Raw genomic sequence first — 24819 nt, forward strand, 5'->3', positions numbered from 1 at the left:
CTGTAAAACTTCATCTTCCTGGCAGACTCACCAGAGACACTCTCATTGCTGGCTTGATTCATCAAGCAGCTGTATTGCAGAAGACCACATGGTAAGGAACTGTGGATGAAATTGAGCAAATAATTTAAGGCTTTAGTTCCACAACTACAAGGAACTGATTGCTTCCAGTATAAACATGTGACCTGGGAAGAGGAACCTGAACCTCAGGTGAGAACTAAGCAGTGGTTAACACATTAATTGTAGTATGTGGACCCTGAGAAGAGGGTCTAAACCATGCCCAGACTCTGAACCCACAGAAGCCATGAGAAAGTAAATGTGTTATATAAAGTCTATAAATTTGTGGCAATCTATTACTTATCAATAAAAATCTAATATAACTAGTAAGAATATTGAAGATAAATTGGATGAGGGAAAGCTGGAAACAGGAAGTCCAGCTAGGAAAAAGAGGTAACACAATGAGATTATACACATAACTGCTAAATGAATATGAGAGTCAGAAAGAGTAGGTTTTAAGCTTTTATCAAGTTATGTAATTAATCATCTAGTCACATTATAAAATGGAATGATGATATCCTCGTAAATGGTTTGTATAAAGGATATGTGAAGGGAAATATTTATACAGGGTTTAGCACAATGCCTAACATGCATTATTATTCTTATGATACTGTTAACCTTTTTGAGGACCAATGAGAGCTGGGAAAGGATAAAGGTTGTGAGAAAGAAAATGGTGATAAATTTGAGCAATATTTTTAGGTGGTAAGTCATAATGTCTGTTCTGATATGGATAAAAAGAGAGAGAGGAAGGAGTGAAAGATAATACAATTTCTAGGTTGGATGACTGAATGAGAATGATGCCATAACTGAAATAGAGTTCAGAAAGAAAGGTTGATTTGGCTGAGGAGATAATGATTTTTGCCTTGGCAATGTGAAGTCAATGTGCTTGTGGGAGGACATCCATATGGAGAGGTCCAGTGTACTTAGAAGAGATTTGGGTGTATGGACAGATTTGGAGATGGTTCAGAATTATGTTACCAATCAACTGCATCAGTATTCACACACAAACACATACACTCCTAATAATCTTTTTTGAAAACATGAGAACTATTTACTTTTAGTAATAAATACATTATGAGTTTAATAAATGGAGCCCAAGATGAAAAAGTAGAGACTGGGTAAAGGATCCTTTCTTCTTTCCCTAAAGGATAAATGAGTAAGAAATGCTCAAATACAAAAGGGATGTTTATGTTGATTCACCTTGATGAGTCTGTTGCAAGGGACAGCAAACTATTGCTCCAGGGCCATATCCAGATTATTATTTTTGTAAATAAAGTTTTATTGGAACACAGCCACATCTATCTATTTATTTATTGTCTATTGTTGCTTTCACAATACAACCTGCAAAGCCCTAAATATTTACTGTGGAGCACTTTACAGAAAATGTTTGCCCACCTGGTCTATTGTATAAAAAATGGTGGTCTTCTATCTTGAAAATGGTACATCGATAAATAAGGTAATAAAGGAATACTTCTTGGAATGCCACAACACTCATCTAAGAATTATACAAAACTTTTGTTTCCAGTATATTTCTTTTACTTATTACTTCTAACATTTCTGAGCATGCATTTTCTCAGCTGTTAAATAGGAATAACACCTCCTCTGCTTACTTCATAAGATTGTGAGCAAGAAATTAAAAAAAAAAAATCTAGATAGCATTGAACAAATAAAAGTTAATATTCTAGATGCTTTTATATTATATTGTCAAACCATGAAATCAATACACTCAATCTTAATCACACAAGAAAAAGGCAAATATATATTTCTTTATGTTACTAAGTAGACCACTTTTCTATCTAATATTTTCTTTTATCTTTATCATAAGGATTTGGGTTAAATAGAACTCAAACTGGCATCATCCTTTCCAGAAAAGAGAAATACAGGAAATTAAGGTATTTGCTTAAATCAACCAGCTAGCCAATGGTAAAATCTAAAATCAATCTAAGTCTCTTAATTTCCAGTTTGCTTTCTACAGGGCCATATATCTGCAATGCTGACTAACTTATCAGTCATATTTGATATACATGTGTGGGCAGCTGATAGATATAATTTCAGTATAGAGAACTTGGAGGTTAAGATAGAATAAGTAGAATTTGTTTAAAGAGATATTGCCTCTTCAAATACATTTTATTCTTTCATATTTTGGACTTTTAATACATATTCATTGTAGAATAGTTTTAGGTTCACAGAGAAGTTACAATGATAGTACAGACAGTTCACATATTTGCTGCGCACTCAGTTTCCTCTCTTGTTAACATTCATTTTTAAACTAAGAAACAAATAACTATCATCATACATCATCTAAAAAGTCAGAAAAGCAAGAATAATATGTAGATGTGTAATATAGAGTTATCATTTTTCTCATTTGGCTCATGATTAAGGCAAGATGTTGTTACTTGTCCAAGGTCAGATAAAAAAAAATCAATGACACACAAAATTAGAAACAGAAGTAGATGTGTTAAATGGGGGATTATGAGGATGAATGAATTAATATCTTTGAAATGACTTCAAAATGTGTGGACTCCTGCCTAAAGACAAATCATTACTAATAGTTAATTTGCTAATCTACTTTCCAAAACAGCTTATTCTTTCATTAGCTCCTTGTTTATTTGCAACATGGCCTAGCTTGGTTCCTGGTATATTTGGATCCTGAGTGAAGACATGCAAGTTTTTCCTAATTTAAAAAGATAGCAAGGTAAATGACAGTGTTTTTGTAACATAAACTTTAGAAAAATAAGTCATGTACTTATCTCAACCAAAAAAGGAAAATGTTTCTTATTTTAATCAACTTATCAACTTATGGGTACTTTTTTAAATTTTTATTTTATCTTATTTTATTTTGCTGTTGGGTATTGGTTGCCACTCAAAAAGGTGATCAAATATTCATTCCTGAGAAACATGGCTTTCCAGGAAAATCATTCAAATACAAAACATCTTAACTAAAATATCATTTTTCATGTTTTTAAATTTTTTCCAAAATGTGAAGTATAATTATAGATTTGTATTTCAGAAAGTAAAACTTTCATCTTGATTAGTAACTAGTAAACAAGATTTTGTGTATTGACTGCTTAGCTGCTAATAGCATAATAAAACTTTTCCTGTTATATTCTTGATTTCTATCAAGATTCTTCTGCTTCTACAAATTTCTCTGCATTAAACCAACATCAGATAAATGTGCCATGGCTGAAAAAATTTTCCTCTAGTTAAATAAAGGACAAGCATAATAAGTTCTCTAAAGCCATGTATCAACCATAATGAAGGCCAGATTTCCTCTCAACTTTATCAGAATCTCCAATCAGAGAAGATGGTGTGCCTCTGTGAACTGTACACAGAATTTGGACTCAAAACACTACACTAATCATGGATCTGCCCTCAGGTTTGTGTTCAACCTTGAATATTTTTATAGGCATCACATATTCACTGATGAAATAGTTGTATTAAATTTACTTTCACAACATTTGTGCGTTTTTGGAATGAGATATTACATGACAAAATTCTTCATAGATGTAAATGGTCATATTATGGTACTATTCATTGTAATATTTTGTTAAATGTTAAACATAAATGCAGAGCTTATGGAAGAAATTGCTTAAAGAAAAATGTTATTACTCATTCAATATCCAGAATAAGATAAATTTTGCCAAAATCTACCAAAAGAAATGAAGATACCAACCAACCTGTACACTAAATACTGAATCAAAATTTATAAAAATAAAATGTAGTTTCCAAAACTAGCTTTATCAGTTGCCTTACTGTCCAGAGTCAGATGCCTTATACAACCTATTTATACATAAGTCATTTTAGTAAATTTTAATATTAGTTTCATACTTGTTATAAAATCTAAAAACTCATCTGGGGCTTGTTCTGGGAATGTATCCATCATTTGTACCCTTGTGCCAGAAAAATAATGTTTAGATTCCAATTAACCAAAACAGAAGCAAACTTTTGGAATACAACCTATGTATAATTTGGCTATTGTTAACCTAAGTTTTTTTTTGCAGTTGGCAATGCTGAAGACTAACAATTTTTTAAACAAGTATGAAATAGAGAATTGGTGTTAGGATATATGAAGTAAAGGTACAAAGAGATTAATAAGAAATAAAATCTGTCCAAATAAACTAGCATTGCTAAAACTGAACATCTGTTTAAATGGATGATTACAAATAACATGTATTTTATTTGAATAAAGACCGAATTTGAAAAAAAAAAACAAAATAAGAAATATATACATATGTGTATGTAGAATGAGAAATTCAAGAAGGAACACGTTTGTTTTAAAGCATGAGCAAGGCAGTAAAGAAAAAAGTTCAAAAAATTTAGAGAAGTAACATTTAAAAGTCTATTTCTTGTTAAAGAAATATTTATCCCGATCTTGTAACTGAAATGTATTCCTACCATGGAATTTATTAAGGTCAATAGACTTAACTGTAAATTTCAGTAAGCTTAAAAGCAAGCACAGCTAATCTGAAAATGGTGGGGAGTGGGGGGAAATTTTCATGGCAATAACTTTGTTTTCTAAATTTGTCCACAGGGTAATTTTCTTTCATCCTTCCAATTAAAGATTTAGGCACAAATAAACCAGTCTCAAAGAAATATCTTAATAAAATAAAATTAACTCAAAGTTACTGATTTTTGCAATGTCAGGTCTTCATAAATCCATTTACTAAAATGTATTGTAAATGTCAACTAAATTTTGAAAATATACATGTAAACACTTTTTTTTCAACCTATATAACAGCCTCGCATGTATTCAGTTATTCTGAGAAAAAAAGTTAATTCTGTATGATAGAGTCCTTCTAGAATCACTTTTCCCTAGACACTAGTGAGAAAAAAAAAATGGACTTTGAAATGAAACAGTAGTGCTACCTCTTACAAACTTGATGGTCTTGGGAAAGTTATTTAGCATCTCTAAGGCTCCGGCTTCTTCTAATGAAAAATTAAAGAGATAATATCAAGATTATAGTTAAGGATTAAATGAGATAACTTTACATAAGAGAGCCTAGCAGGTCTTCATAATGTTAGTGTATTATAAAATTGATTTATTTCCTACTATATTTTATTTTATAAATTAAACTGACAGGCTGGAAAGACAACAGATTACACTCAAAACAATTAGTTAAAATAAAATCTAAATTCAGAATGCTTTCTATATTCCAGGGATTGTGCCAGGTGTCTGATTTACATGACTAATTTATTTCAATCTTCATAAATAACCCATAACAATGAGTTAGGTGCTGCAGTTATAATCATTTTGCTGATGAGTAAAATGAAGTTTAGAAAAGCGTATTGGCCAAATATCAAATGATGAGGCACTCTGTAGCCCTCACTTGAACTATTCCAAAGATTTCATTAACTGCCTTTGAAAACAGCCACAAAAATGAAAATGAACATAATGAAGTAAAGTACGGGAATTTCAAATCTGGCAATAGCAAGGGGAAAAAACAACAAAATATCCTAAAAAAAAAAAAAAAAGAGGAAAGAAAAAAAAGGAATGCACCCTGCATAGCTCTTATAAAAGATGTCCTGAGAGTATGATTATTAATCACCTCCTAACTTCAAGCCTCTGTGGTTGCTTGCGCCATTTCTATAAAAATCTGTGATTTTAAAAAGAAATTTCATCTGTTATGTATCTTGAAAACAATCTCATTACAATCAAAGACTTCACACCCACATTAACTTGGATGTTCATATTTTTTGGCTTGATTTGTAGTTGCATAGGAATTCTCACATTCTCTATATTGGACAATATAATGAATGAGGCAAAAACGGTATCACTTCCTCACTCTTATTTTAATCTGTGGGGTATTTTGTATCCATAGTAAAGAGTAGGGGATTAAATCACATTTCTTAAATCACATTTAAATCTCTACCAATTTTCCTGATTTTGTAGCATATTATAACTTTCACTGATTTGTGACCCATAATTAGAGTTATAATTAATTTAAATTAAATGCTCCTGATAATTTTTAATAGCTTTAAAAAATAATTATATAATGACCATTTGAATCTTATTCTTTAATAATACTATGTACTGATAATCACTAAACAGCAAGAAGTTCTTGCCTTCATATTTTCTAATTTAAATAGGGAATGATGTAAGTCTTAATGCAAAGCCCTTTAATTTTATACTGAATATTTTTTTCTTTTTATCAGTCAAAATATTTACTTCCAAAGATTGAGATGGTGACTTCACACTTCCAATACTTTAATTATAGTTATTCTTTATTTCACAACATAAATAAGTAGCTCTCTTAATATATCAAATATTGAGCCAACAAATTCATTCACAGACCTTAAATTAACTATCTATTCTCCATTTGGCACTTTCTCTTGTAATCATCTTTTATGCATGTTAATTTTAAGTTATAAATTATTGTCAAAACCTTAGTCACAACATACTATCAATAAAATACAAGAATTCAATTTTCTGTGAGCTCTCAAAATATGATTCTATCCATTTCTATCCTTCCTTTATCTAATCTATGTATCACCTATCTCCATATTATTAAGTACCTACTATATTCCTACTATTTCCATGTATCTACATATGTAATTATCTATCTATCTATCTATCTAATTCATTTTTTATCCGTATCTGAAAACAAACTTAGAAGCATGGTTTCTTGAATGGAGCAGTAGAGAAGTTAATTGCATTATACAGATTGCCAAATAGAAAAAAAATTGAAATTAACTAACGTAAAATAAATGAAGAAGTTCAACAAATTATAAAAAACAAAGGGTGTAACCATGCGACTCCATGGACAGTGACTACACATACAAGCAAATGAAAGCAGCTGACCACGTACCCACACACCTTGGCAGAGGTGCACTCCACACTCGTCGGCCACCACCAAGACAGATGATCTCTGACGTTCCTTCCAGTCGATAACCCGATGAGCATGAAAAGGTCAGAGTGTCACCAACACCAAAGTTGAAACCAATTCGGTTACCATATTGAGGAATGCCAGGATCTTCACAAGGTTCAAGGTTATATTCTGTAAATTAGAGAGAAAGATTTCCCCAAGGGGGAAGAAAGGACAAAGAAAATGATAATGGTTACTTTTAAAGGTATATTCCTATTGTTTTTAGAACCTAGTCATATATTTTTAAATGACTATGTGAATAACTATCAGAACATACAAATGGCACACATACTTTGATTCTTTTGTGAAATATCTAATAACTTGATAAATATTTTTATGTGTGGTATTCAAAGATGAGAATGTATAACCTTCTGATAAAAATATAGCTATTTATCTTATTTTTTTCTGCATTAGAAACACCTTCATTTAATATATTTTTGACTTATAATGGCATAAGAACTGCATATTTTCAAACACAAAATAACATTTGAAATGAAATCATTTGTGCTTTTGAAATACGTTCTGCTTAACGCTTTACATTTAAATGATAAAGGCCCTCTGCTTCTTGTATACAAGAAATTCAATTAATGCATATTCGGAAAAATACATGACTTGAGATGCAAAAGTTTATGTGAGACTGAAGTGACCATCCATTGAAAATTGTTATATTATGGATTTTTACAGGAACTTTTCCCCAGGCAATAAATGAACATTATGAAAATGAACAACTAAATAGTCTTCAGGGTATGAAACTGTAGCATTGATTAAACATTATAATTTCTATACAGTCCTAAGGAGAAGTAGCTTATCTAAAAATATTCCCAAAGCAGTTACTGTGTAATTGCAATAAAGAACGAGAGGCATTGTTTCATGTTGATTAGCTAATATTTTACACTTTAAAAATTTTATTTGGACTTTTTAAAAAACATTCTAGGTTATGTTCATTTACTATTCATGACAAAAATAGCTTAATGATTTTAGCATCCAAATATTTCCATCCAAATACTAAAATAATTGTTTAACAACAAGGTTAGTGTTGTATCATTTTAATGTTAGCAAGTTGGCATAAGATTTACTTATTAATTTGTGTCTGTGTTAAGAAATAGCTAGTTGTATTCATTCAAATGGAAAGTAGAACTCCAAGCAGTGGGAATACTTTTCATTGTCTTTGGTCTCATACATTTGTTCCCCTCTGTAATCCAAATAATACTACTGACTATAACTGAGGTTATACTAGAAGAAAGGAGTAACTATGTTAATTTGATTACAGATTATCTAATTCCAGAATAATAAATTACATTTATCTTAATCCTTGCCTGTGGACTATGCCTTTTATGCATTTTCCTAGACACAGGATTGTAAATTAAAGAAATGTAATTATTGTACTTCCAGTAGATTTATAGCAAATTAATTTTTTTTTGCTTTTTCCATTATTTATTACTAAAGATAATCTTCAATGTATTCCAAACTTCCCTTAAAACTTGACAGCTATTTCTTTGCTTTCTTCTTTAACTTTATCTTCTTTTCTGTTACTTTTACCTCTCTGTTTTATTGTCAGTTATGCTCATAGCTTGAAAAACTGATGTTTTAAAAGTTATTGAATGAGCTCTTTTTTTTATTTTCTCACCAGAGAATGTAATGTTAAATCCTTCATATGATATTGAAAAATCTGAAATGAAACGCAATTGAGCCCTGAAATTTCCATAGAGACCAGCGTTGATTGTTGGAGGAAGATCTGAACCAGTCAGGCGTGCCAGTGGTTGTGTAAAACTGCCATTCTCTGTGATCAGTAAGTAGTCATGATGATCTTCTAAATGAAAAGTGTGGAAGTTGAATTGCACACCTATTTAAAAAACAGAAAAATTGAATTTACAGGTACATCAGTAAAACAGAGAGAGTTTCTGTGAAACTAACTATTAGCCAGGACTTTCCTTATAATTATATTTTCTAAAAATGAGAGGCATTGTTATAAAATATTCTAAATATATAGTTATATAGTTTATTATTCTTTTTGTGTGTGTTTTTCCTTCAGGTTCATTATAAGAGCTATAGTGAGTCACGTCTTGGAAACTGCCTGAAAATAAAATTAAAAATCAGCTCCCAAAAAGGAATTATCTGATTTTCTGAAAATTTCAAGAGAAATACATATCTCTTGTTTATAACAGAGGTGCAACTTCCTGGTAAATATTGTACATACCTCCTTTTCCTTCTTCAATCCCCTCAAACAACATAAAAGCAGTGCTTAATATTATAGCACTTAACTTCCAAATATGTGTGTTTATTTTAGAAGAGAAATATGAGACAGGCATAGGGAATGCTATTTGCTATATGAATGTAATTATTCTCCATTTATTTATTTGTCACACATTTCAACCTATGCACATAATTTGCTTGAAAATTTATATATAAGTGTTCTGCTTAGTGAATTTTCACAAACTGAACACATTTGCAAATAGTATCCAAATCAATAGCCACAACATTAGCAACAACCAGAGCCTTCTTTATAAAACTGTTCTGTCACTTTAGTTTTCCAAAGGTAACCACTCACTCAATTTCTAATAGGACAAATTTTGCTGCTTTGTATATATATTTTTTAGTTTCTAGAATGGAATCATATAGCATACACTCTTTTGGATCTGGCTTCTTTTACTCAACATTAGGTATGTGAGATTTCTCAATATAATTGTGTGTTTCATTTTTGAAACTCAATATAATTGGGTGGTTCATTTTTGGTGATGCATAGTATAGCATTCCACTTTGTGAATATACCACATATATTTCCCTGTTCAATTGTTGATGGTTACTTAAGTCGTTTGCAGTTTATCACAAATGTAGACAGTGCTGCTTGAACATTTTAGTATTTCTTTGGTGAATGTATGTGCTTATTTCTGTTGGGTATGTATCTAGGAGTGAAATTACTGAATGATAGGGTAATAATATGTGTTCTGCTTTAACAAATACTGTTTTACAAAGTGGTCATGCTGATTACATTTCCATAGACAATATGTTTGCGCCATATCCTCTCCAATACTTGAAAATCTGGGGCTTTTTAATTTGTTCCATTCTAGTGACTATGTAATGGACTCCTTGTGGTATCAAATTAGTATTTAATGACACTGTCAATAAAACATGTAAAAGACTAATGACTTCACACAAACACACACACTCAAATACACATAATACACTGTTAGGTGCCATATGAAACAAAAAATGGCTGCCACGGGGATCCTTCCCTTGAGGTGCTTTATTTTTTTGTACATGACCTAAATAATTACCAAAGTATTTGCTAACACTTTTACACTGTTGGTGGGCATGTAAATTAGTTCAACCATTGTGGAAGACAGTGTGGCAATTCCTCAAGGACCTAGAAATAGAAATTCCATTTGACCCAGCAATCCCATTACTGGGTATATACCCAAAGGATTATAAATCATTCTATTATAAAGACACATGCACACCTATGTTCATAGTGGCACTGTTTACAATAGCAAAGACCTGGAACCAACTCAAATGCCCATAGACGTTAGACTGGACAAGGAAAATGTGGCACATATAAACCATGGAATACTATGCAGCCATAAAAACAATGAGTTAATGTCCTTTGTAGGGACATGGATGAATCTGGAAACCATCATTCTCAGCAAACTGACACAAGAACAGAAAATCAAACACTGCATGTTTTCACTCACAGGAGGGTGTTGAACAATGAGAAAACATGGACACGGGGAAAGGAGGGACAGTGGGGGGTGGGAGGTGAGAAGAGATAACATGGGGAGAAATGCCAGACATAGGTGATGGGGGGATGGAGGCAGCAAACCACATTGCCATGCATGTACCTATGCAACAATAATGCATGATGTGCACATTTACCCCAGAACCTAAAGTACAATTAAAAAAAAAAAAAGAATAAAGAAAATTCCAAAAAACTCAGGGTATGACAAGTAACATTCTTTATTCATTTACATTTTTGTTCCAAATGTTGGAAATTCTTAAGAGTCTCCATTGTTATTTAAAAAAAAGTGATAGAAAGTGGGACCAAAACAAATAAACTGAAAACACAAACATTAACACAACAAAATTATTACTGCATAATAAATCAGCAATTTTGTATTTGAGAAAGATTTGAAACATATAAGGTGCTATTTTCAGATTATTTTTCAAAAATGTAAGTTTTATTTTTTTTTCTCCTCTTTATAATGGGCAGGAATACAAGAGCCCTTTTAGAAGGAGTCCAAACATTAAGTCAGTTTTTCAAATATTCTATAGTATAAAATCAGTATTTCTACTAGGCAGATGGAAACAAAATGGAATTTTGACATAGTAAAGAGAAGATGCTTTGCTCTCCAGATTAGCTGCTACAAAATTATATAAGGGTGGAAAGTTCAGATAAGTCAGTCTTATTTCTGCTATAAAGCTAAGAAAAAAAAAGTTGTACAGTAGGAGAGACAGTAGATTAAAAAAAGAGAAATAAATCATCATGTATACTATTTATATTTTTCAAGAAAAATGTGCTTGTTCTGTTATATATAAAATGAATTATTTTAAAATTTCATTAAATAATTATTGGTGCCCACAAAGTCATTGTTAAGTATTATTTACCTTTCTGAGCCCTTCTTACCCCATCTGTAAAATGGGGTTTTAATAGAGTTGTTTTGCAGTTTAAATAAGGTAACATGACAATGACTTTGCACAGTGACTGGTGTATTCAATAAGTGTTATTGTTATTGATCAGTTCCCCAAAATGAGAGCTAATGTTTTTCCTGTTACTTAGCTCTGGCCAGCCACTTTATAAAAAGAAGCTGCTGTTCATTAAGTCATGGATTAAACAGTAATATTTGCTTTCTTTCACTGCTGCAAAACAACTGAAGACTTTCAAAGTCGAGCCAAAGGTCAATTAATCCAAATAAGTAAATGATCCTGAGAAACTACTCTATTTTAGCCATTACAGAATATAAATATTTAGAAGACTATAAGTAATTCATGGCCTGAGGAAAAAGATAAATGAACCAAAATTTTAAGCATTCTGCCAAACTGTTTAATATAAGTCAGTATACGAGCATAGAAATACAGGTAAGTAGGCCAGGCACAGTGGCTCATGCCTGTAATTCTAGCACTTTGGGAAGCCGAGGTAGGTAGATCACAAGGTCAGGAGATTGAGACCATCCTGGCCAACATGGTGAAACCCCGTCTCTAATAAAAATGCCAAACAAGTAGCTGAGCGTGATGGCTTGTGCCTGTAATCTCAGCTACTCAGGAGGCTGAGGCAGGAGAACTGTTTGAACCAGGGAATCAGAGGTTACAGTGAGCCAAGGTTGCACCACTGCACTCTAGCCTGGTAACGGAGCAAGACTCTATCTTAAAAAAAAAAAAAAAAAAAAAAAATGGGTAACTAATTTGTCAAAGAGGTCAGTAGAGGTGTCTAAAAATGACCTTCAAAAGTAATGACCATCCAGGTCTGGTGCTCACATCTGTAATCCCAGAACTTTGGGAGGCCTAGGCGGTTAGATTGCTTGAGTCCAGGAGTTTTAGGTCAGCTTGGGGAACATGGCAAAACTCTGTCTCAGCCAAAATATACAAAACTTAGCTGGATGTGGTGTTGTGCACTGTAGTCCCTCCTACTCAGGAGGCTCAGGTAGGAGTATCACCTGAGCCCGGAATTGGGGCTTCAGTGAGCCAAGATCAGCCTGGATAACAGAATGAGAAGACATCTCAGAAAACAAACAAACAACAACAAAAAAAAGTAAAGCAATGACCTCCCAAAGCAAAAAGGCAATGACCTTCAAAAGCAAGAAGTTTGTGGAGGTGCAGACCTAGGATAGACATTTTGGAAAGAAGGGGATTAGACAGGCAAAGACATACAATGCTAACAAGGCAGGGAGAAAAAGCCAGTGGTTTCAATATCATAATTACTTCTTGTAAGAACGCTAATTTAAGATGCCCAATAAAGGTAATTTATGTTATATATATATATAGACATACTTAAAGTAAAATAATGCTAATACCTTGGTTTTAGTTACAGTCATGCCACCAGCTATTGCCTAAAGGGTGCCATTTGAATTATTTTTTTCCTAACCTGTAAAGTAATAAGTGTGGACTATGCTTTATTTAAGTACAGTCCAACTTCTAAGAGTCTAAAGGTTTTTTTCTGATGTACATTTTTTTTTCAAGGTTTTCAGTAACTACTTATAACTAGCATCTTGACTTCTACAATGTGTTTCAGGAAAATCTCTCATGGTGCCCTTGTGAATAAGGAGTCATGTAGGCCGAATGATACTGTAGTTAACTGACTTTGAAACCATTGAACAATTGTGTGTGTTCACATACCTTGACTTAATGTTAATGGTGAAGACACTACAGATGGTACATTTAAATTTTATTATTTCCTAAATATTTAGATATTTAGATCTATCTTTGTAAAGATGCTTATAGACCCTTAAAGTACTAATTATCATGCTTATATAAGAATGTAAATGAATATAATATAAATGTAAATGAAATGTAAATCACTTTAAAATGATCTCATAGGAATTCTGAATCAAAATCAATATGATAAAATATAACAGGGGTAAATATAAAAGTTTGCATGGAAGACAGAAAAAAAAGCAACTGCGTGAATATAGAATTTTAGGAATTGAGTTTATCTATATTTTAAAGTCCCAGTAACCTAAAAAGATGATTTAAGTTACTGCAGACTCTTTATCAATTAGTAGTATAACGTGGCAGGAAAAAGTTAATTAACAAAAATACTGTCTTCTTTGATGAAAATAATTTTAGTGTTTCATTGTGCCATGATGTGTTTATTTTAGCAAACCACATTTTAAAGAGATAAGCTGGAACACATCCAGAGAAAGCTGATTAGAGCGGTGATGAAAATGAAAGTATTATCTTATGATGAATTAAAGGAACTAGGAGTGTTTAGTATGGTAAGAAAAGACTTGGAATAAGGATCCAGGGATAGTGGACATGAAAAACATGGTGGTCTTACAATGGTGAGTTGGTGTGTTTCAGGAGCTTTTGTTTGGAGCAAAGATTAGGCTGTTTTTATGATGTAGCTCCAGAGAGCAGAACAGGGATAACGGCTGCAGAATAATTTTTAAACAATTAAATACGTAAAAAATGAGCAGGTTTTCCCAAGAAGTACCGTTCCCATCAACAGAAATATCCACAACAGGCCAATTCATCATGTTTTTGGAATACCATATGGAGAAGCTAATTTTCTGAGTAAGAGATTAGACTCTGTTACTTTGGATATTTCTCACAACTTGGAGATTTTCCTTTCATGTAACTTTGGCTACACTTTGGAAGATTTGTACTTCAAACAAACTTAGGTGGCTCTTAAAACAAAGGCATCTACATCTGCATCTTTTGCCATGTAAATACAGATTTAATTAACACTTGTAACCTATGAAGATGCAAAACTTTAAGTGTTAATTAAACCTCTATTTACATAGCAAGCAATATGTAGCCCTCCACTGCCTTCTATAATATCAGGGAGCTTATCTTAAACTACATTAATCTACTGCACACTGGAATAACAGGACACTTTTGTTAACTTTCAGCGAAGAGTCTTCTATTAATAAAGTGCAACAAAAATCAAGAGTTTTTAAAGTCTTCTACCTCATTCCTGCTATTCAGTACTAGAATACTCATTTTAACAACAATTTTTCTCAATAATATTTAGTTAATTGTAGAAATCTAACAAAAATAGTCCTGGCATAATTCTCATTTCCTGATAAAATAATTTGTAATTTTATCAAAGGCAAACTTTATTTGTGAAAACACAATAAATTTAAATGTATTAAACACAAGCTTTTAGTTTTAATTGTAATAACATCTTTTCATTGCTAAAAGTATTTTGTTTTGATTTTTTTTTTAGATTTTCTATATTAAAATCAGTACGTACAATTTAGTAGTAAAATTCAATAATATAATACACCAACAGGCTAAAAGAAAGAATACTTATCAAAATTAGATTTTAAAATGAATAAACTAGCTCCCTTACAAGATTAGCTCACGGAGATTTTCAGGTAAATAATTTTAATGTATTTTTTGTTTTGATGTATTAGAATGGTCATTTTACCACTGGTAAGTTGTTGCCTTGATAAATTACATTGTACATTAATAAATTTGAAGTATGTTCTTATACATTTCTAATTATAAGCCATATTTTCAAAAATGGGTGGTAAATAAAACATGAGTAATTGTTTAGCAGTCCCTCTTTTTAAGCACTAAGAAAATGAATTAATAATTATGTAAAATTGTTTGTTGTGGATTCCTAAAGGACTACATGTCATTCTTTATAGGATTCCTTTCAAAAGAGTGAAGTAGGTTGTAAAAGTTTTATGAGTTTGGTTGAATCTCATGAATGAACCATATTAATATTGCAGAGCCTTTTACTTATTCGTTTATTTGTAAAAAGACATTTATTAACCTCCACCTTATGCAGAGAGCAATTTTACACTCTAGTTTAATTATGTAAGACACATATGCAGCTCTGTACTAAAGAATCTGAGACACAGGTATTTATAGAATGGCTATAAATTTATAAATTATAAACAAAAATAAACATTTATAAACAAGTGCATATAAACATATACTAGTTGCTTTAAAATTGGCTCAGCACATCAGAGCATTTCATATATCCCTTTGAACTCCTGAAATCAACTTCTTAACACTATGACAGAAACTAAAGCCATCTGGTTTGAGGTTTTCTTGTTATAAAAATTTCAAATGACATTAGTTTATTATATCAAAAGTAAAAAAAAAAATATATCACCAGCCTGGTAAAAACATGAGCACAATATATAATACTATAGAAAGGTAAATATAATTCTCTGTGGCAATTATTTAAATTGAAATTTGTTTTAGCATATTTTAGTATTGATCTGTATTTGCTCATGCAAAATAACATGTAGAGAACAATGAAATAAAAATAGATTCAATGAAAATTCAGAAGATAACCCAATTATTATTTCATGAGGCAAGTTACCTTTTCCATGGGTTACATCAACCGTCCATGTACAATTCAGAGAATTTGGATAAAATTCTGGGTAACCAGGTGATAAGATTGTTCCACTAGGCCCTCTAACATCTCCTCCACACAATGCTGAAATACAAAGAAATACAGTCATGTGATTGGCAGTGAGAGAGGCAGAGTGTGAACAAATCTCTTATCTTCTCTCCTGAAATGAAGAGTCTCATTATCTTTGCTTAAGCTACATCCTAGTAATAACAGGTGTATATTAAGACCTTTTCCAATACTAGGAAATCATTTTATCCACTGCAAGCACTAGAGAAGGAAAAGGTATTTAGTAGAGTCTGAGAATTACTACTGTTCCCAAGAGAACATGGCTCCACTTTCCACATTTGAATTTGATGTACTGATACATTTCTAATTATAAGCAATATTTGCATAAATTGATGGCAAATTAAACATGAGTAATTGTTTAGCAGTTCCTCTTATTAAGCACTAGAAAAATGAATTGTTAATTGTGTAAAATTGTTTGATATAGATTCCTAAGGGGATATGGGTCATTCTTTATAGGATTCCTTTTAAAACTGTGAGGTGAGTCGTAAAAGTTTTAAAGGCTGCTTCTGTACTTCTGTATTTTTCTAGGAAATATTATGAATAAAAAGAATCTTTTGAGGGGGTATAGTTTTGTAAGTAAATATTCTAAGATAATAAAAATAAGTTAATAATCTGAGGTTAAAAATTAATATTTGATTTGATATTCATTTATTTGAGAACAAATCATAGTTTACAACGTCTTCTACTATATTCAACAGGCGTCAGTGCTTATGGTATGCCAGACAATATTATCAAAATTGAAACCTGGAGGAACCAAAAAAAATATTGCCTGGTGAGCATTTTTATTCTATTGGAAGCAGAGAATTTGTTGACCCCTCATTCTATTCACTTGGAAAGGCCACCTCTTAGACATAGCCAAGGGCAGTAAGAATCAAGAATGCAACATGTACCCTTGTCTAACTTGATCCTTGCCCCACTTTCCCAGCATACTAGAAAAGTGAGTTTTGGTTTTGTCTCTTCCAAAAACACCTAACACTATAACATTATATGAATTTGTTCAGTGAAATTAGATGAGTGAATACGTCTACTGAATTAAAACCTACAGTCTCTATTTCAAAGGACTCTATGTCATACAGCTAGGATAAAATTTCTCAATGAACAGAAGAATGAAAATTAAGAGAGTTAAATTAGTTTAAAATACACAAAAAATAACAAAAAAGAGGGATGCAGATTTTTAGGAAATACTTCAGATATGTGCTCCTGAGCATGCACATGTATGTGTGTGTTTGTTTATCTGTGTGTTTGTGTGGGTGTATGCGTAAGAAGTTGAGAGAAAGTTTTTTTGTGTATCAGTATTCTTTCTAATAAAGACAATTTGTCAAGTATCCTACTTCTTGAGAAGTTTATTAGGAGAAACTTCTTGGGGGAATTTCTTGTCTGTAAGCTGTACCTATATACCTATGTAGAAGAGGGAACTTAAAGGGACATTCTGTAGGTAAATGAATAAACCTATGTAACACATAAACACATTTAAAAATTTAGGAGGAATGGCCAACAACTAATATATTAATAACAAACATTCATACTATTACTTTACTAGAATCATTTGACAATATATAGAATATAGTTTTATAACAAGTGGAGATTTATGTTATTTGAAAATAATTATCATTGGATGCAGACATTGAAGATAATTGACTTAAAGATGGAATTTCATAGTAAATAGTTGGGAAAGAATGCAATTTAAGTTTTATTTTGAAAGATGAAAGTAAAAACATGAAGACACATAAATTTTATTTTATATCTACTAAAACTTAGGACACAATTGCAATGATTTACTAATTCTAATAAAAAAAACAAGACCAAGCACTGTTTTGAAATTAAAAGGTGGCGGGCACTATTGTGCAGATTTTATTCACATTAACTCAGCCCCCACAACAACCTTTGGAGAAAAATGCTGTAATTATTCAATTTGCAGGTGAAAAAGCAAGTATAGAAAGAACTCAAACAGCCGAGTTACAAGGTCGATGATCTTAAGCAGATTCTTGAATTGTGTTGATGTTTTTTCTGCATTAAGAATACTGTTTTAGCAAGCTATGATGTTCTTAACTTACGTTTGATTTTGTAACACTTCCCTCACAAAATGATCAATGTATAAAAAAAACTCAAGGGCATCATTTATATACTCAGAGATACATTTAATCCTTTCATTTTTAAATAACTGTTTTTTTTTACGCACCTAACACCTATTGTGTCAGTATCCTCATCTCTGTTCTTGAATTGATCTATCTCTTGTATGTGACTGAAATAGTTTTCCATCATCATCATCAGCCTCATCATTTTCATCAATCTAATGAAATTTTTCATTTTTCTAAATGGGATTATTTTACATTGCAAATGTTTTAAATTGCATTTGTTTTATATTGTCAGCTTGTTTTTAAGCAATTATAAGAGATTGCATAGTAACAGATGCTAATGCTAAATACAAAGTATGTTTGAGTTGGATTAATTTTAAAAATGGTTAATTCATTACTGAATATTCTTTCATACTGATGATGTTTGCTTATGCAAAAACTATTCCTCCTATTGGAAAGATAAGAATGTGTAAAAGCTTATTAAAATCAATTATGAGTGACCTAAAATATTAAGATGAATAAAAAAGATTTAAGATTTTATATGTGATGCTTTGTTTTATATTTTCAGATACAGGATAGAATTCAAATATATTATAGTAGATATAGTTGTATAGAGATAATTATAAAAATTTCTCCAAAAACAAATGACTTAAAAAGTGAATGCTGAGATTTAAGTCAGTTTAAGAGAATGTATGGGCCATTCACTTAGTAAATGTCATTAGAACAAGACTGTCTAAAATAGGTGCCATGGATCTCCTGTGTTATCTCCTGTTACATGTTAAGAAAGAATCCCATTTTATTCCAGCAATCTTGCTAATTGATTCCATGTGTCTTCAGGGACACCAACACTTTTGAAACAGACATAATAGGATTATATGTTCTTGTGAATTGGAAATAGACAACCATGTATCAAATGAATCTTTGAAAAACTAAAGAACTCAAAGTATGATGAAATGCGTACATGTGAAAAATTCAGTTACTTGACATGAGAGCAAACAGCTGGCAAAGAAAAGCGTCTAAAAGGATAAAAAGCACCTAAAAGCTAAAAATTTGTGGCACAATAAGCCATCATACTGACAGTCCAATTAGTGGAGAACAATTAACCAGGTACACAGTAATCTTGGGCAGTAGAGATTTTTCTCCCTGATTTTTGCCACATATGATACTACTTTTTCACAGGCTAAGTATCCATTAGAGTTTTGAAACAGTGAAGTTTCTTCAAAAGCTGAGCCCTTGAATGTAATTGCCCAGACCTGTAAATTTAAACCATGTTCTTGTTAGTGATACACACTGGGCCAGTGCTAGTCTGTCTGTATCTAAAATAGACATTTTTTAAACCAGGATCCATTAAAACACTTTGAGTATTGCAATGAGGCATGGGAATAACCATCTATTACAAATCCCATTAATTTTTAATTTGTTGATTTGTTTGCTTTTAATCTCATCTCTTCTTTTCCTATTTTCAAGTATCCCTTTTATGCCCTTAAACTGAGACTGTTTATACTTGGTTTCTAGACTCAGTTGTTTATCTTGAATTCTAGAAACCTAAACCTTAATCCAGGTATTCTTCTGCTGTTTTAACCTATGTATTCAAATATTTTAATAAGACTAAAGAAATAAGGGAAATAATGAGGTTTAAGTCCATTCAGTTCCATGTTGGTCTGCCTCTTAATGATTTGAGTGACACTGAACCACTTAACTTTTTTAGTGTTAAATGTCTCACAAAATAAATTTTTTAGTGTTTTCCTCTCACGTAAAGTAACTGAATTTGTCACATAAAAGCATAGTTGAGGGAAGGGCTAGAAAAAGTCAAATCAACATGGGATAATTTGAGATTAAAATTGGGGTCTCAGGACAGAAGGTGAAAACAGAGTATGTCTTAGGCAATTCAGGACATAGCACACCTACGCATACATTAACAGGGGAGGTGTCTTAAGCAACAATGCCCAGTTCCTGAATGGTTGCTTTAGACTCAGCATCTGCTCTCAACCCTAGCCCATAGCTCATTACAGTCTCATGTTCCCAGTGCATAGAAAACATCATTCATATGTGACTTTTAGCATATATGTTGTCCTTAACACTTGATATGTTGGACAAAGCAAAATGCTCTCCTAAAAATTCTTGTTTGGCTTACCTTACAGCCACTCAAATTTCAGTTTTATCAAAAATACTCCAGAAATATTTAGGAGCAAGATCTAATAAAAGTAGTTAGTAAACAGTGTTATTTAAAAAAATCAAATCTTTGTGTCACGGGATACCTTTTACAAATACATGTTAAAGCAACAAGAACACCTGGTTCTTTATTATAAAAATATAAGAAAAGTAAGATAATAAGCATAACTACTATTCATTCTACTAACTCAAGAAGAATATAAATACTGCTATGCTCATCTTTTTATAGTTTCTATATAGCATAATTAATAAATACTGAGTTAGCAAGTCAATAGGTGGTTATAAGGTAGCAATAAATGACATATAAATATAGAGAACTACAGAATCTAGGAAAAGTCAAGATTATGCCCAGTTGTTTTGTTCAGAAAAAGCATGATCAAGTTCATCACATTTAAAAGTTAATTATAATTTTGATAAGCATAGTTGAGGGAAGGGCTAGAATATTCCAGGGGAAAAGAATAAAATTCATGGAGGCAAAAACCAGAAAATATATATGCAAAATCAAAAGCAATGGTAAGCATTTCAATTTCATGGATAATTTAGCTTCATTTCATTCAACAGAGATTTACTGAGTGCCAACTGTTTGACGAGGACTCTTTTTGGCATTGAGGGTGCAACAGTGAATCTAGCAAAGTCCTTACTACATGGAGTGTATATTCTATTAGGAAAGCAGACAATACCAAAAAATATTATAAAGAGAGTAAAAAATACTAGGAGAAAAAATTTAAGTGGCATAAAAGAGGTTACTTTTTTACATAATTACTGAGATAAGTTTTGAGTGTATACTTTTGAGTGAAATCAGGGAGTGAGTCATGTGGTTCTATGGGGGAATTCTGATTCAGGAGAAAGGAAGAGAGGATTGGAGGGACAGAAGGGGAGGAATGGGAAAGGGTTTTCATATTGGGAAAAGTAATCAGGAGACACATGTAGTTGGAGTGGAGTAGCATGAATGAGGAAGAGAGTGGTTAAGGATGAGGTATGGGAGGTAGTAAGGGCCCAGAATAGCTGGGGTTAATCAAATCATACAAAAGTCTTTGGATTTTATTCTGCCTGGGATGGCAGGTGCAAGAAGGTAAGGGGTTGTACTGATTTACCTTAATTTATAAAAGCTTACTCTGGCTGCTTGTTGGAAACTAGACCTAGAAGTTTAAAAAAAGGAAACAGGATCATTCTTTAAGAAGTGAAATTTTTAAAAAGTAAGACACAATTTACAAAATAGTCTAGAATCTAACAAAATAATTTCTATTTCAAGATTCAAAGTTCCTCAGTCAATAGTGAAATATGAATGAAGAAAGGATCCATTTTTACTTCAAAACCTAAGTATATACACAGAAAATAGAATTAAATAAAATTATTTTTCTTTTTTGTAATTGATAGCAAAAAGGGTAATGTCCTGTTTTTCAGTTACACATTCCAAGTAGCACAGAGTATCTATAAACTGTTAAAATGCTTGTATATGTAAAAATATATATTTCTATATAAAGTCCTTAAAATAAATATGTGACATCACCGAGAAAAGAATAACAAATTTATCATCTATCTTTTATTTTAAATAATTTTAGTATTTTCCCATTGTGTAGAATGTGGGCAGGTGACAGTGTAGTGGTAGACTTGTGCGTAGGATCTGAATCTAGGCTGCCTGGATTTAAATTCTGATTTTACCATTAATGAGTGGGATTACACACGGTGACGTTCTTAATTTTCCTTTGTCTTAGTTTTATCATCTACAAGTGGTGATTAGAATAGCACTTATAGAGTTATTTGGAAGAGAAAATGACTTAAAATATAGAAAGCACCTATAGCAGTATCAGCACATAGTAAAAACTCAATACATATTAGTCATCACTATTATTACCACCATATTACATTGTCTGTTTTGCTTTGTGAATCAGCTAATCGTGGGATATAAAGACATCACAAAAGCTGATGTATGTTAGAGTGAAGCACACTGTACACAAGTGTTAGCCAGTCTAGGCCAATCAAGCTTACATTCTTGGAATAGGGCAATAAATTCTGTTTGTTCATTTCTCCCTTGTTACCTCAGGAGATTTGGACTAGTTACCTCTGGGGCAAAAGTTTAGACTGAAGGAAAGGTCTGATCAAATCTGCTCACTAGGTGATATAATAGTTGAGTTTAGTATGAGTCAATAGAAAAAAAAATATTAAGTAACTGCTTTATACAAAGCTTAGACATTTTTAAGTGAATATAATATTCCATCCTTGTCCAGTTACACTCAACATGAAACAGCAATACAAAAGAGGAGGCCAGATCATAATAGAGGTTAAAAGTAACATGATTTGACCTTTTAAAATATTCATTGTAAGAATGCAGGACAGAGACATCAGTGAAAAGGATGTATTCCTTAAGGTTAAGGATCATGAATTCTATGATTAGTCACTTGAGGTTTCATTTCTAAGGAATAAAAAGCTGTTAAGAATTTTGGATATGGAAAATAGCATGAAATAACCTTAGTCAGAAACATGGGGGGGATTGAAAATCTCAGAAATGATTGTTGTTGCACTGGTGAAAAATGATGAGAGCCTGTGCTGCTCCTGAGAAAACTGGATATATTTGCTTTTATTATTAATAAAAGTTAAGCATGTTGATATGCTTGCCATTATTTTTTATCTTCCTGGTTCTTAAAATATTGCCTCCATACCTTTGTTTCATGGTGAATGCTCTTTTTTCATGCCAACCTTGTAGCTTTATCAGGGTCTGGCTGATAGGACCTTTATACCACCATGGTTTGTCTCAACCATAGGGATAGACGAGCACATGACCAAGACAAGGCCAATCATAAGGGGGCCTTCTCCTTTACTATAGTTACTGGTTTAGATGTGGACCAATTGAACACCTTCCCTGGGATTTTTCTAATTAGAATAATAAGGAAGAGCTCTCATTACTCTCTGAACCTGAAGATACATGGCTATCAACTATCTTGATAGTTGCTACCGGAACATGCCTCTTCCCGGGCTTCTTGGGGAAGAGCCGTGTACCCAGGCAGCAAGGGCTGGGCTTCGTTTGCGCGGCTGTTTCATGACCGCTTGTTTTCAGGTGGTCTGATGACTAAGTGATGGATAGCCTTGCTCCCGGGACCTGCCTCTTCCCGGGCTTCCTGGGGAAGAGCTGTGCACCTAGGCAACAAGGGCTGGGCTTCTCTTCCTGAGAGTGTATACTCTATTGCCATTTCCTCATATGGAAAAAGTTTAGCAGCAATATAAGAGAATTATGTGACTACACAAAGAAAAGTTTAGGAGGAAGATGGACAAATTCTTTAAAAGTTTTGAATTTATGCTTATTATCAGCAATGAGATGTATGCCACCTTGCCTTTTCTACTATTAACAGTTGAACAACAGCTTCTGCTTTTATTTTTTAAAAATAGAGTCAGGTTTTTGTCACTTACAATCACAAGAATGTTGACGATTAAAAACGTTATCATATCTAATTAAATGAAGATTTTTGATGATTTGTTTAAATCTTGATAGAAATACAAATTAGCTTAAAATGTTTAAAATATGATGGCACTGAGAGTACTTGAAAATTTAATTATAAAATAACAAATGGTATCTTCCACCTTAAGAAAGAATAAGTATAGAATTTGAAAATAGTGCTGTAAATAGAAATTAAAATGCATAGTTAAATAAAATACATAGGTTTATACTGAGTGTGCTTTTTGACAAGCAAGTATGCAAGCACTTCCCAATCTTAGGAGAAGCAGTTTCTTCCACAGGATTTTCATATAATTTCCTGAAAAATGAAGCACTTCTGACTTATTCTCATAGAAACAAAGAAGCAGTAAAAAACACTGGCATACTATTAAGTATAACTAGAAAATTGCCACAACAGGGCAATCTAAGTAAACTACCATGGTGCGTGTAGATGGTTAGAATTTTGGTGGACAGGCTGGCCTTCCATTTGAACTGGGACATGTTGCCGTTCAAGGCAGGAAGCAAATGAGGCATTTTTTCCAGGACTTTCTTCTTATACCAATTTAGCATTTTCAAGGCTGTTTTCAAAAGGTCCACAGTATGGTCTTAAAATAGTTACATAGGTCAGTTTTAAATATATATGCATGTATAAACAGAGTAGATAAATAATTTTAGGAATGGGGTAAGTTTGGCTGATTAGCAATAGTCTTTATTTCATGAATGGTTTGATAACATGAATTTGCCAGAATTCAAAAGATTCCTTTAAAATTCTAAACGATTTATAATTATGGTAAACCCCATACAAATAACTATACTGATTTTCCTATTTATAAATCAGCATATTTTGCATGTTGAATGAGGTATTACCATCACAAGTTGGGAGTGGATGACTCCACCAGTGGTTTTTTTCACATAGAAGGGGCTCTTCATGACTCAACCTGTATCCTGGATCACAACTAAATGAAACAGTAGAGCCAATGGAGAAATCATGACCATAGCGACGACCATGTACAGGTATGCCAGGATCCAAGCAAGAATACGTGTTCACTGTAACACCTGGGAAACAAAGGGAAGAAAATAAAAAGTAAGCTTGATTGGATTCGGATTTGCTGAAAATAAATCCTAGTTCTTCAAACA

At 32.2% G+C, this 24819-nt stretch overlaps 1 protein-coding gene across 6 annotated transcripts in view; it reads right to left on the reverse strand.

Annotated features, from left to right (window-relative positions):
- The window catches only part of CSMD3 (CUB and Sushi multiple domains 3), a 1239477-nt gene that overhangs the window by 414202 nt on the left and 800456 nt on the right, over positions 1 to 24819 (reverse strand). For all 6 annotated transcript variants that reach the window (XM_032246339.1, XM_032246357.1, XM_032246370.1 and 3 more), the window contains 4 exons: positions 24550 to 24738; positions 15907 to 16023; positions 8545 to 8760; positions 6861 to 7049 (listed from right to left, as the gene is read on the reverse strand). In XM_032246339.1, the coding sequence (XP_032102230.1) occupies positions 6861 to 7049; positions 8545 to 8760; positions 15907 to 16023; positions 24550 to 24738 (711 nt within the window). The remainder of the gene's footprint in view (positions 1 to 6860; positions 7050 to 8544; positions 8761 to 15906; positions 16024 to 24549; positions 24739 to 24819) is intronic.

The sequence above is a fragment of the Sapajus apella genome, unplaced genomic scaffold, assembly GCF_009761245.1.
Source record: "Sapajus apella isolate SASKATOON/1434 unplaced genomic scaffold, GSC_monkey_1.0 scaffold3, whole genome shotgun sequence".
Classification (NCBI taxonomy): domain Eukaryota; kingdom Metazoa; phylum Chordata; class Mammalia; order Primates; family Cebidae; genus Sapajus; species Sapajus apella.